The 14,252-nt window shown below is 32.9% G+C and overlaps 1 protein-coding gene across 6 annotated transcripts in view; it reads right to left on the minus strand.

Annotated features, from left to right (window-relative positions):
- The window catches only part of LOC115889139, a 99,759-nt gene that overhangs the window by 1,826 nt on the left and 83,681 nt on the right, over positions 1-14,252 (minus strand). For all 6 annotated transcript variants that reach the window (XM_030909079.1, XM_030909083.1, XM_030909080.1 and 3 more), the window contains exons 11-21: positions 11,876-12,031; positions 10,209-10,596; positions 7,338-7,687; positions 7,142-7,280; positions 6,919-7,091; positions 6,729-6,867; positions 3,545-3,753; positions 3,346-3,493; positions 3,081-3,283; positions 2,832-3,027; positions 2,491-2,720 (exon numbers count right to left, since the gene is read on the minus strand). In XM_030909079.1, coding sequence (XP_030764939.1) covers positions 2,491-2,720; positions 2,832-3,027; positions 3,081-3,283; positions 3,346-3,493; positions 3,545-3,753; positions 6,729-6,867; positions 6,919-7,091; positions 7,142-7,280; positions 7,338-7,687; positions 10,209-10,596; positions 11,876-12,031 — 2,331 coding nt within the window. The remainder of the gene's footprint in view (positions 1-2,490; positions 2,721-2,831; positions 3,028-3,080; positions 3,284-3,345; positions 3,494-3,544; positions 3,754-6,728; positions 6,868-6,918; positions 7,092-7,141; positions 7,281-7,337; positions 7,688-10,208; positions 10,597-11,875; positions 12,032-14,252) is intronic.

The raw sequence follows: 14,252 nt of genomic DNA on the forward strand, positions 1-14,252 counted from the left end.
ATTTTTGCAGCTTTAATCTAAATAAAATATCTGTTACAATCATTTGCTCTATAAAGTCAAATGAAAAGGTGCTCGGTATCTTAAATTATACAACAAATTTAAATATTTTTGCCAAAATTTTATTTAGTCAGGTTTATAGACTTTAGTGTCAATGTCGATATGATTGATGACGTGCATCGGAAACTGTTTTGCGATTACAATATAATGTTTTAGGTGCGCGACGAGTTGATTGGCTCCATTTTGTTTTGATGCATAAATTTGTCCTAGAATTTATCCATATATTTATTGAACTGAAACTTCTGTACGAGCGTTGAGAGTAAAATCCAAAGCCGTGACACACGAGCTATCGTCACAAAAAGTGGTAATGATCGAAAAAGTGATAAGCCAATGAGGAAGTTGAGATGGGTCTTTGGAGCGTCATACCTCGGTCCCTATGCGAGCTAGGCAGCTAAAACTCGTAATGTAGATGGGGCTTGAAGAGTGGACTTTTTCATGATATTTTGATGACGTTTCGTGCACTATGAAACCCCATCATCAATGGCAAAATAATCTTCCGATTTAAATGAGATTTGGTACGGCGATAGATTGGACTAAGACTTGTAACAGTTAATTTTGACGTAAGCAATGTCAAAAGTTGATGTTGTCTGGTCACGACCAAATTTGGTGGGTAGGCTACGTGAGCGGAGGTGCACACGGTCCCACCCCACAATGTTGGATACGATGTTTCGTTTACATCTTCATCAGGGTGGGAGGGTAGTATTAAGCATTTGATATTAAACGGAAACATTTCCGGAAATATTTCCTGAAACATTGGAAATATATGGAAATATTGGAAATATATGAAATATTTCAAAAATAAGAAAAACTGAAATATTTATTTATAAAAATCATAACAAAACATCGCAAAACACAAAATGCTTATACATAAACACAAATAAAGAATTATTCTTCAAATTAAAAAATAAATTAAGGTTAAATTTGAACAAAAAAAAATTTTTGACACACTAGTCGAGCAAGAGGCAACACTAGTCGCTGTCATCAGCATCACACTCAATAACATTTTCTTGCCAGTCTACTTCCTCAAAATCTTCAATATAGAATCGGAAATAAAAATTGATCTATCGCCGTTTCCTATTTTCTTCAGCAAGTTTTCATTGTGGGATACATAGAGTAGCTTAGCGGCTCTATCATTAGTAAGCCTGTTTCTCTTTTTTGAATGAATATGACTATAAACGCTAAAGCTGCGTTCCGTGGCAGCCGAAGACGCTGGCATCATCAACATTCGTGAAGCTACTTGTGATAATGAAGATGAACAACACAATCCTTTCCACCAGGAGACTGGGTTATCAAAACTACTTTTCCATATGAAGTTATTTTCAAATAATTTGCCACTTCTACAACGGTAATCTGCTATTTCATCTATTATTTCTTGCTACTTTATATTGAGTTTATTTTTTAATATATTAAGTATATGCATTCTATGGCAGAAAGAATTTGGGTTTCATCAAGTTCAGAACCTTGTGATTTTGGATTTAGTAATTCTGCAGCATAATGAATGGGTTTAATAGCAAATTTTTCTCTTTTGTCAACAAACTCCAACAATTCGGATTTTTCTTTGTCGTCAAGTGAGGACAATGCAAGATTATTCTGAATTACCCTTCTAATATCACAAAATGCTTTTACTGCAAAATGAATATTGCTATTATCTCCTACAATTTTTAACCATTGGGTTATGTTATATGGGTATTAACCATTGGGGAAATTTGGGTCCAAAATACTTCGTCATCTAATATCCACTGCTTAACATTTTTATCAATCAGTTATGTTGCTTCTTGACTAACTGCAACTCCTTGTAAACTGAGCCTAGTATTGTATACACTTTTTAAATTGGTCAAAATTGAAGACCAGCGAGTTTTTACTACGCTACGACTTACGAGCTCGGGACTTCCCCGTAGAAATGCGAGGTTGCAAATAAGTTGGTGAATCCTCAAACTCGATATATTCACCTTATTATATGTTTGTAAAACTGTTCTATAGTAAGTTTAATGTTTATAGGGTTACAAAATATGAAAGATATATTAATAAACATCGGGTTTGAATCGTTAATGACAAGATTTAAGTATTTTTAAAAAAATTTCCAATATTTCCAATATTCCCAACATTTCTAATATTTCCGAGACACGTTTGGAAATTTCCAATATTTCCATTTCCATGGAAATATTTCCATTTACAAAACTACTAACAAGTTTGTTTGAATTTGAATTCTTGTAACTCTACAAATAAAACTATTCTTTATATTGTTGCCCTATTGGTAGATATGGTAAGAGACGGTACGATTCTGTGTAGATAATAAAATATTAATAACAATGGACAATAATATTAGCATTACCTAATATTGATGTAATTACACTGGGGTTTTAATGTTTTTCTATTGATACTTTAATTAAGTACATCGATATATATATATTTATACTTCTATACTATTATTACCTGGTTTTGGCGGTTTCAAAAATTGATTGTCAAATTGTTCCTCGTATTGATCTAAGCTTGGTTTTGGTTTTTCTGGTTTATCTGGTGCATTAGGTCGATCTGGTCTATAACCAGGAGAATGCGAAGGAGGTGGTGCATGTTGGTCAAAGCGGTCATTTACGTTGTGAATGTAAGGATAATAATAATCACTACACTTGCGCCATTGGGTCCGAGTTGGTCCAACGTAGCACCTAGAAATAATAATGTTATATTATTCGCCACAGGTTAGTTATTGCCATTTTATACCACACCCTGAGTCGAGATATTTTAGGAACACGACAAAAAAAATAGTGTAAATTTACCAGCTATATGGATATCCTTTGGACAAACCGCATTGATGGTCAGGGCTACAGCAGTAATCCCACGGGTCATGGTTGCCACCTTCTATCTCACAGTACCAGAACCCAGCTTCTTTATTTTCTTTACATAAAGTTCCTCTCTTGCATGGCCATCCGTTTACGCTATAAGCTCGCCAAACATCCAGAGCATTAGGATAGTCTTAAAATATGAAATATTTAAATTTTATTGATTTGATTATTAATTTTTTTTACCTAATCCATATTTATGCGTGAACCCATTTGGTTTTTGTACACTGTGTACGTTTTTGTAGGCGAAGTCAACACAATCGGGGTTGTAGTGATCCCATGTAAACAACCACGAATCAGGATCATGAATGTAATCAACATTGGGTAGCAAATCTCTCTGCATGATATCAGACAAGAAACAATTCTGGCCTGCAATTAGCCTACCAGTACTGAAAATATAGATGTTGAAGTTTATATTTTATTGAAATAATGGTTACTTTTAAGCTCTTACCTAAAGCTAAATGACATACACCTAAAGAATGTTCCTTCTCTTCCCTTGGAACATTCTATTTTGCAATCTAACTCTGTTGGTACGTGGGTAGATTTTATCGTTGCCTGAGGTAGTAATCTAGCTGCAGATCCAAATCCAATGTAACATACTAAAACATATTTAATATAATAATGAGTCTACTTTAGATTGCATCTCTTACTTTGATCTATTTTCGCGCCATCATTTATAATATGAGGTCTTCCTCTGATACCGAAATGATCGACTTCGCATCCGTGCCCGAAACTTCCTCTTTCGTATATTTCGAAGCCAGGTTCATATACAAAGTGTACTTTGGGATCTAATTCGAAAAGTGGACAGTCAGTGAGTTGACAATTATCTATAATTCCTCCAATGATTGGCGATCCGTACCTAAACAAGTTAAAATAATATATAATATAGTGTTGTTTAAAAATACCTTTTTTTGGCGAAAAACCCAGAAGTCTTTTTAAGAAGTTTAACAAAATCCGATAGGATTAAATTTTTTTTATGACCAAGTGTGCTTTGTATGGTGACAGATATACACTAACAATTAGAAAAAATTGCCCCTTTTTTTTTTAATTGGCAACATCAATGAATTTTTGATCATACAATAATTATGTTTTTCCAACGGGTTTTCTTTGGGTGAGGCCAGTTAGGCTTATTTATCTATTATCTTTTGTATTTACCCAAGCAGTGCTTCACTGATATGGATGTCTGTATAATGAAGTGTTAATATAAATACACTGACCTGCACGAAAAATGGATGTCTTAATTTTTTTATGTAGGCATTCATAAAAGTTCAATTTATTTTGTTGTAGTGGGCCGATTTTAATGATTTTTAAGCGATTTGTAGCTAAATTAGTTAACATTTTAGCCTCTTTAAATTTAAATTTATAGTTTTTATTTGTCTATTATACCAAGTAAAATAAAATGTAGATATTTTGGTGAATGTTTGAAACATCTTATGGAATGATTTACCAAAGTAAGGAGTTTAAGAGGTAATTTAGTTTCAAGCTGCATTTTTTCTCTATAGTTTAAATTTTGTTTCAATCAATTCAGTGGCGGATACAGAGGGGGGCCCAAGTGGCCGGGCTTCCCATAAATCTATAAATTGGGTTAAATATTTAGGCTTTTGGTTTAAAAATGGGGCCTAAAAAAGTATATTTTACATTACTTTTTATTTGGGCCCTCCTAAAATAAATTCCTGTATCCGCCCCTAACTCAATTGTTTTTGTTGGAGATCTAACGGGTAATATCAATTTTAGCATTAAATGTATGCCTTTGATTTTGGTCCTCATCAACATACATATGAAATAGTATTTATAGTTTTTGTCACTTTCATTGAAAAGTCATTTTATTATCGTTAATTTGCAATTACTCTAGATATGGTTTTAAGTACACAAGTTTTATCGGTTACCTATTGTTGCTTTAATTAAACATGGTAGATAGTAGAGATTAACTTCTGAACTTAAAACCATCTCTGCCACAGTAATTGTCAAAATTCAATAATAAGACTTTTAAATAACAATGCTATTACAGAAACAATAAACACTATTTTTTAAATGGTTACTAATCATTATTGTCTTCTTCAAAGACAAATATATGTGCATCAAAAAAAGCTATAGAGATGAACTAAAAATCACATTATCGAGACGAGATGCATCTTGTGGCTGGTGTTTTTAAATTACTTACTTTGGTCTAACCATTCCACAGGGTGTTTCAAACTTTCACCAAAATATCACTATTTTATTTTTCCTCGTATAATGAGGTGATTTTAATTAAAAGTCAAATGTTTTAGTTACAAACTGCTTAAAAATTTAAAATCGGTACATTAAGACAAAACCGTTGATTGAACAAATAAGAAGACGCGCAACCTTATGGGCGATTTCGTGGCACAAAATATTGGTGGGTTCATACAGCCAAATAAAATAAAATAAGAATAAAATAAAATAAAATAAGAAAGTTGGTTATATGGGATACCGTACATGCGTTCATACAGCCAAATAAAATAACAAATAAAATAAGAAGTCTTTATCTTTTAACTTCTTGTTTTATTTTATGTGAAAACGGCTTTGCGCACGCTTAATTCTAACCTACAAATATTTTCAGTTTGGATTTAATTTATTTTATAATTTCACATAAGTAAAATGTATAATATAGTAGGCAACGGATAAATAAATATACTATAAATAGTAAAATTACTATAAACAATCGTAAAAGTTAACTTTTATCCAGCCTCATCGTACTGCGCATGAGCAAATATATATTTCTTATTTTATTTTATTTGACTGTATGAACGCACACAAATAAGAATTCCTTATTTCTTATTTTATTTTATTCTTATTTTATTTTATTTGGCTGTATGAACCCACCATATGTTCGAGATGTAGCTGGCGTTACCGTACATTTCCGAGATTTAATTTAGCCCTGCGCCGCGCCGATGCGCTCTGATGAGTGGTTTACAGCGCAGCGGATAAAGAATACTGTACCGTAGTTCTGCTTTCAGTGGACAGAGTGGGTGGTTGCCGGAGGCAGTGTGGCCAGAACTACGGATTCATTCGTAGATTTACGGATTTTTCGGTACAGTACGTTAATAATACAGATTTTCTATTAGTAAACAATTTAATATAATCTACATATATATAAAATGCTAATGTTTATCTATTCTCTACTGAAGTATCGACTTGCTTTAGAAAGTTGCTTTTTTTACTAAAAGATAGCTAATTGGCTCTTCTAAAAACTGTCGTCGCCGGATTTTTTGTTTTTCATTTAATTAAAAAAAAATAAAAAGTATTTTTTTCCTGATGTCGTGGCGGATGCGCCAGGCTTGAACTAGTAATATATGATTAAACAAAGAACGGCGTCAGAGTTGGCTTGGAAATGAAGATCACTGATATTTCATATGTAAATTATTATGCTAAATGTCAATAGTCGTCATTTCCAAGCCAACTAAACGACTTTTTTCGATCATACGAAATATTCAGTACCTATAAAAGAATTTTTATTTTTGTTGTTTATTCTATATTCGGAATAAAATTTACGCATAAATTTTCAATACATAAATGCGGATTTTTCATCCGAAGGTATTTTCGTCAAAAGTATTGCAGATATAACACATTTTAATATGGCAACACTGTCGCGTTTAGTTCCACGCCGTCTTCGATATGTCTTCGTTATGAGTGTTCTATGCGTTGGCCGCAGAACGAGTAGAGGCTCCACCGGAGAGCACTTGAGACGTAAGGTGAAATCAAATCAATCTTGTCACGAATTCGCGCATTAGGTTGCGTATCTTCCCAATTCTTTCAATCGACTACAAACATTTTAATCTATCCGTTTTACTACAGGTCATGGTAGTTTATACTAACCTGAAACTGTAAGATCTACATGTAAATCCTCTTGATTTCAGACATTCCAACTGACAATCCACTATTGAATTAACTGTTAATGAATCTCTTACTACTGAATCTGACAACCTATGACTACTTCTAACTCTCCAGAAACATTCTACAATGAAAAGTGTGCTAATTGTAATAGTTACATTACAATTTCTCTTACCGCTATGTTTCTTCTCTAAAATAACTAAAGGTTCGGAACATGTCTGTTTATTATTCATTGTATATATGTCGAAGTCTCTATCAGGCTCTAAATCCGAGTAATAATCTAGTTCTTTATAGTTTCTATTGCTTAAATAACAGTTATCAGTTGGAAAACTTAGACTTATAGAATATCTGAAAACAATACATTGTAGCAAGTATTAATTATTCTGGTTATATTTTACCTGAATGCATAGGATGCACAAGGAAAATCTTTTTCTTTGACGCATAATAGTTCACATTCATAAATATTAGGAACGGCAAAGAATTTCTTTACGATTTTTTTATGCAGCCGAAAGCCAGTGGCAGTTCGAAGGGAGCATTCTAAATATGAAAATAATAATATTACTATTTGATTATAAACATTTATAATAGGTATACCTTCATTTAAGGTATGCGGTGGAGGTCTTCTTGGTTTGTAAGGTAATATACTGTTATCAAAATCCCGTATGTGTGGTTGGGATGGTAGATAATGACCAGGTTTTGGCAAGGGCAAGTAACTATTTTCAGGAGGAGGTAAATAATTTCCAATTTGCTTTCTAGGAGGCAGCAAACCATAATCTTGATCGTGATATTTATTAAATCCCCAGTAATTATAACCTTGATTATTTCCGTAACCTTTGTATTCTAAATTAATACCTCCAGTTCCATAAGATCCTCCGTACATACCCCAATCGCTTGGAGGCTCCGGTTTGGAATAGAAGTATTGTCGTCTGTTGTCAACTTCATTTCTAGAAAAAAAATGTAGAATTGTATAATAAATACATTAGAGAATGGAACCGAAAAAATATTTCGTTGTGTTACAAAATAATTCTGTATACCTACCTAGATTATAAATATATGTATTTTGGTGGGAAAGTAATATTTACACATTAATTAAAGATATTCTCGGAGCAAGTCGAATTTGGTAGTTTTAAGTATAATAGCAAAAAGAGTAAACCATGAAAAAACTAGTATTTTAATTTTAGTAGTAGAAACTCTTGAATGAATCTTAGTATTATATTTTTTAAGCAGATATTTCGATTATTTTTCAATAGGCTTCAGTGAACTATCCGGACAATAATTTCTTTTAGAAAATGTAGTCTATTTTACGTTAAAATATTATATATTTTTTAGTTCATATGAATAAAATATCTAGTGCTAACACGTTTCCTATAAAAATATTCTAAAAATATTGTATTAAAAAAATGTCTGTACCTCTGTGGCGGATTAATCTCTTCGTAAAAAGTCCTATGGATATTTCGCCACTTACACTCTAAGAAAATCTACAAAATAAAGTAGTTATTTTTTTGTAAACACTGCTGGCGTTAATCAAACGGAGACCAGCTTGTCACCAGTGATTTACTAATAAAGAAATTTGCCTAACGGACAAAAAAAGACAACAGGAAGAGATCTACTTCCCGAAACGTTATAAGCATTTTTTTGTCCGTTAGGCAAATTTGTTTATTAGCAAATCACTGATCACAAGTTGATCTCCGTTAGATTACAGCGCTTTCAGATGAAGCGGACCGTCCGCAGTACCATGAGTCGTGTTGCACAAGACAAGAATTCTTGTCTTGAAAATCTCAATTTCTTGTCTTGTCATGTCATTCAAGACACGACATTTTCAAAGTGTTGTCTTGCAGATTTATTGAATGGCAAAGTCTTGTCTTGTCTTGCAAGACTCTTGAAATTTCTTGTCTTGAAAAATTTTACATTCTAACAAAGACGTAATAATATTTCTATATTTTATTTCATAGAAAGCGTCGCGTCGTTTATCGTTGTAAATTATGTTCTACTTTGTTTACCCGTTTGTTACTTTTATTTTTTATGGTATTTATTTTATTTTTTTATTATGAAAGATTGGTTGGAAAAGTTTGGATACAGGGTGTACGGAAAGGTCATGCTAAAGTGTACTATTTGCGCTATTTGATACTACTTTTTGTTTGCGGAAAAAATTTGTGCATGAAAAGTAGTACCAAATAGCGCAAATAGCGTGCTCCACGAACCCACCATTAGTTTCAACTACCGTTAGTTTTTTTATAATACCATTATTCCAATATAATTTTGTGTATAATACCAATTACCAATATACGGATTGTTGCCTCGACTTTATTTTATTTCATTCTCAACTCTAAAACACTGGCTATGATAGAAAAAAAAATGAACACTGGTCAATATTAATGCCGGGTTTATACAACATTTGCATAAATCGTAATCATAATCACAGTCTTAATCATCGTTATAATCACAACGCAATTTTAGTATGCGTTTATAGAACATTTTCATAACCATAATTTATATATCAGTGAAGTTGGGTAACATAATTAAAGGCTAAGTTCATGGTAGATGTCAACAGGTTTATAAGAAGTGGATAGTTTAACTTTTATGACTATGATTGTGATTACGACTATGTAAATATTGTATAAACCCGGCATAACTTGCGCAAAGACCAAATTATCACTTAAAAAAATGTGTCATTTCTAACTCTCAAGAAATCTTGTAAGCCTCTTGAAATTTCTTGCATATTAAAGTCTTGTCTTGTCTTGAAATTCAAGACAAGAAATTTTGAAAGTCTTGTCTTGAATTTCTTGCAAGACTCTTGGTCTTGCAAGACTTTTTCAAGACTCTTGTGCAACACTAACCATGAGTTTATATAAACAATTTTACATGGGTCGCGTATGCCCCGTCCGGATGATTTCGTCTGACGGCTATCTTGAAAACACGCGGACGAACAGCGCGGACGGGCCTACTCCATCTGAAAGCTCCGCTCCATCTGAAAGCGCTGTTAATGCAGCAGTGTTTACAAAAAAATAACTATTTTATTTTGTAGATTTTCTTATAGTGTCTTAAATACCATGGGACTTTTTTGAACCTATATCTGTATTATCGATAATGCCGCAGGTTTGTATACTGAAGCGTCTAGCCGCTGCCGAGTTACCTCACAAGAAACCTTATGTTTCGAAGCTAAGAGTTCTATCGGACTGTTTTATAAACGCTGATTCAATGAAAGCCATCATTGTTGTATGTGATCAACTTTTGTTTTGTTACGATATTCCTTTCTTCTGTTTGAGCCACATTAGGCCCTTGAGTCCACAGTAGAAGGTTTTCAGTATAAAACCATTCAACAAAAACCAAATAATATGAATGCATAAATTTATGTGAACATTTTTGTGCAAGAAATCATGTAAGCGTTTGAAGCATTTTTAATAATAATATTTTATTGGTGTTTTTTTATTCTTTCGAGTGGAATATATAAATATGTAGTCCTACCTATGTACACTAAGACGATGGCCATTAGTTCCACGGTGAGGGTGATAAGATTCTGGATTACCGTAATGCCCTCCATAGGACCCCCAACCGTAATTATTTAATCCCCAATGATCTCTACTTGGTAATCTATCTGGAGGAGTTCTATCGGGAATGAATTTACTCTCTGAGAATGAATGGTTTGGGGGTCTAAAGGAACTATCAGGCTCGTAATGAGGTGGAGAGTGTCTATGACTGGGCCTCCACCCGTTCGAGGCCGGTAGGTAATGAATTCCGTTATAAGGCCTATAACCATCATTGTGCGAATCAAAACTATCTAAATTGTGTTCTTTGTAATGGTTACTGAATCTATTACTTTGTGATTCGTGTAAGTGATGATCGTATGAGTAGTCTGAAAAGAAATAAAACAACGTTATTTCTTACTAAGTAATTGCTTTAATGTTTTAAATAACATATTGCAAATATAGGGTCTAAATTAAATTATTGAACTTAATATATCATATACTGAACCTTTAAATATTTTGTTTGTTACTTATGTTAGTTGGCCGTTGAAAGAAACATATATTGTACTTTTGTTTGGTATGTATGAAAATTTTAACATGATAGAAGAAATTAGTCTTAGTTTGTGAAGATAAATTTATTTTTGAGAATACAGTCGAAATATCGGGTGTTTTTCAAAAGTGGCTCACCCCTATAACTATTTTATTAATAACATTTGGTATGTTAGTAATATGACATAAGTCATATATAAATTGGGTTTCATCAGGATTGATTAACGTATTCAGTTAGTTTCGGTCTGACATTCTTAATAGAATGGTATATCACCATGGTACCAAGAAAACAAGGTATGATCGATAGCGGCTCCAATTTCGTTAAGTTTGCGCATACCACCAGTGCAGTGACGTCATACGCCATACAAAAAAATATCCAGATTGTTCAATTGCCACTAATAAAAAAAGACCTAAAATAGGGAAGAATTAGGACATAACCCAAAAAGTTATGTCAAATCATCGAGCTTGACATTTGAAAAATTATTTTCACATTTTTACACAATCAAATTTCACAGATGCCACAATCTGTTTGACAATTTGAAATTGGCGCGCAGAGCTTGCCGACCAATGGTGCCGTTTATCACCTGTGACGTACTGACCACCCTGCGCAATATCATACCTTGTATTCTTCGTATCATAGTATATCATATTATCTGATATTGTCAACTTTTGACATTTTCAATTAAAAAAAAATTCTCAATTTCAAATTTCTTCAATTTCAGTCTACAGTATGTCCCCGGATTGTCTTTACAAGAGAAACAACTTTTTTATTATTGGAATTTTGAAAAAAATGCATTTTTCATAAAAATTTTTGCTTGTGTACTAAATCATGATACCTTAAGTAATTTTTGCTCAGAAGAAAATGAATAATAGTCTTAAGCTTAAATGTCATTTTTAGATGTATTGGCATTATTAGCCAACATCAAAAATGATTTATCTAATAGTACTCGTAGGTTTAAATTTTAAAGGTCCGTTTATGTTTTATTTTCTAAAGGCAGTGTCTAACAGTTTGTATATAGATAATATCCTCAATGCAAGTGCTCTTCATTTTCAGTGCAATCGTGCGGAATTGTCAGAGGCATAGAACGTCCCATATAAATGTCTGGGGCAGATATTTACCTCCTCTGCGATTTCCATATTCGTAGTTTCTTTCCCCATCGGGCAGCGGTCTTTGATCAATGGGTGGTAATGGTCTTGGTCGTGTTGGTTGAGTTCCATAGTCCCATCGTTCTCCCGGAGGGCGGAGAGGTCGAGCTATATCTGTTGGTCTCCTGTCTGTAAAAAGAACAACCCTTTAATTATTATAAATGCCACCTAGAGGCAAATATGAAAGCAATTGAATCTCCAAGGCAAATGTTTTAAAGTCTCTAAGAAAATATGTTGGAAAACCTGTGTGATAATATTGACTGTGATATCTGGGAAGATGGATATAAGATAGTTATGCGTAAAACTATTAGGGGTTTTCCTCCTAAACCTCAACTTATAATGGACTTTATGGAAAAAATTGTAAAACATCTGTTCCCAACTCACCCACTTGTGATATATGACTGTGATAATTACAATTATTTAGATAATAATTAAGTTTTTAAGATATTTTTTTATTTTATTTAGATAATAATAAGTTTTAAATTTTACAATTAACGATTTGTGTGAACAACAACAATTAACGATTTGTGTCCAACAAACTAAAAAATAATAAAGCTCCTGGTCCCAGTAATCAGAAGTACTAAAGGCTACTGCTCGTAACTAACCTGGAGACGTTTTATCGTTGTATAATGGCATTAGCTGGGAAAAGCCAATTCCCATCGGAATGGAAAATAGGCAAACTAGTAGGGAAACCAATTTATTGAATGAACCAGCATCTTTCAGACTACTCAGTCTCGAGATGTAGAAAAAAAGCTGTATGAATATCTCATACGAATAAAGCTGGAAGAAGAAAGTGCTCGCAAAGGGGGATTCTCAGACACACAATATGGTTTTCGTGAAAGAATACAAACTGTGGATGCTATCCTTAAAGTAATGCAGATAGCGGAAGAAGCTGGTGCATACAAGAGTAAGCATCGTAGACTCTGCGCAATGGTTACAATTGATGTCAAAAATGCATTTAACGCTTCCTGGCAAGTGATATTGAACAATCTCCAAAAGAGGAAAATAGATCAATGACTAATTGATATAGCATCCTACCTTTCAGAAATAATAATCATAATAGAGGCCGAAGGGTGATGATAACTGTGATGGTAAATAGCGGTGTCTTGGGACTTATGCTCTGGAACGTACTCTATGATGAACTATTGAGGATTGAAATGCCAGATGAAACAATTGAATCGGTTGTTACTTAAACACTCTAAGTCACTTTCTGGTCAAAATGAGTTTACCATGAAAATCAATTAAATTTGATATTTTCTATCAACTGACGCTAAAACACCCTAAGTCCGTTTGTTCTATATACTTTAAAACATTTGCAATCTTAACCGATGTAGCACTTAAACTACCTAAGTCATAGGACGTCTTAGGGTGTTTAAGCGAAAAATTAGTTTCCTTTTATTTCATTATATTACCGTAGAGCAAAAGCAATGGATGCTTATCATTGTCCTTTGCATAGAGGTATAAATAAACAAACATATTTATTGCAAGACATGCGTTTTGTCGAAATGTGCATGTAGCTAATGCGCATTATTGTACTCGTCTAAACTTGGTAAATATTAATCATTTTGTGACCAGATTATTGATTGTACGTGTTCTTAAATATGGAAGAAAACGAAGTTTTGAACAGTAAAAAACAGCGTAAAGGTGTTAGACACGATGCTGATTATAAACGAAATAGTATTCGAGATTCTCGGGTAAAAGGAAATGCACATAAAAATTACCGCGATAAAAATGTCGCTGCTAAAATTTTAAAACCAATGAATTGCCGGTAAATTATATTATAATTTCGTAGTGTTTTCAAGTGCTCCAACTCCCTAAATTTCCTGCGTACAAAGGCCCTCTTCCAATTTTAGAAACTAAATCAAAGCACTTTAAAATTTTATTACAACGAACATAAGCTTTTTTATGAAGAAATTATTAACTCAGAAAATAAAAAACCACGGAAACAAGGAGCTCCCAAAGAGCACTAAGCCAATAATAATTTAAAACATTTTTATTTTGGTTGGTTTTTGTAAACTTTTGTTTTATTTACAGTTGTTTTGCTAAAACACCTTAAGTCATTTTTTTTGTATTTGTTATATCACAATGTGTGTTTTTTTCAATAAATAATTTTGTAGAGAACAAATGGCTTTATATCTTATCTTTCCCCAAATAAATAAATTTTACTAATAAAGTTATATTTATTAATACAAAACGTTTTTTTTATTTCCCAAAAGTTGTAAAAACCGACTTAGTGTTTTTAAGCAACAATCGATTCAATTGTAGTTGCCTTTGTAGACGACCTTGCCATTGTATCATACGCAAAAGATGAAGCTATACTGAGGAGCACCGTCAGCTTGGCAATCCAACG

The sequence above is a fragment of the Sitophilus oryzae genome, unplaced genomic scaffold, assembly GCF_002938485.1.
Source record: "Sitophilus oryzae breed Bouriz unplaced genomic scaffold, Soryzae_2.0 scaffold_810_pilon_pilon, whole genome shotgun sequence".
Taxonomy (NCBI): Eukaryota; Metazoa; Arthropoda; class Insecta; order Coleoptera; family Curculionidae; genus Sitophilus; species Sitophilus oryzae.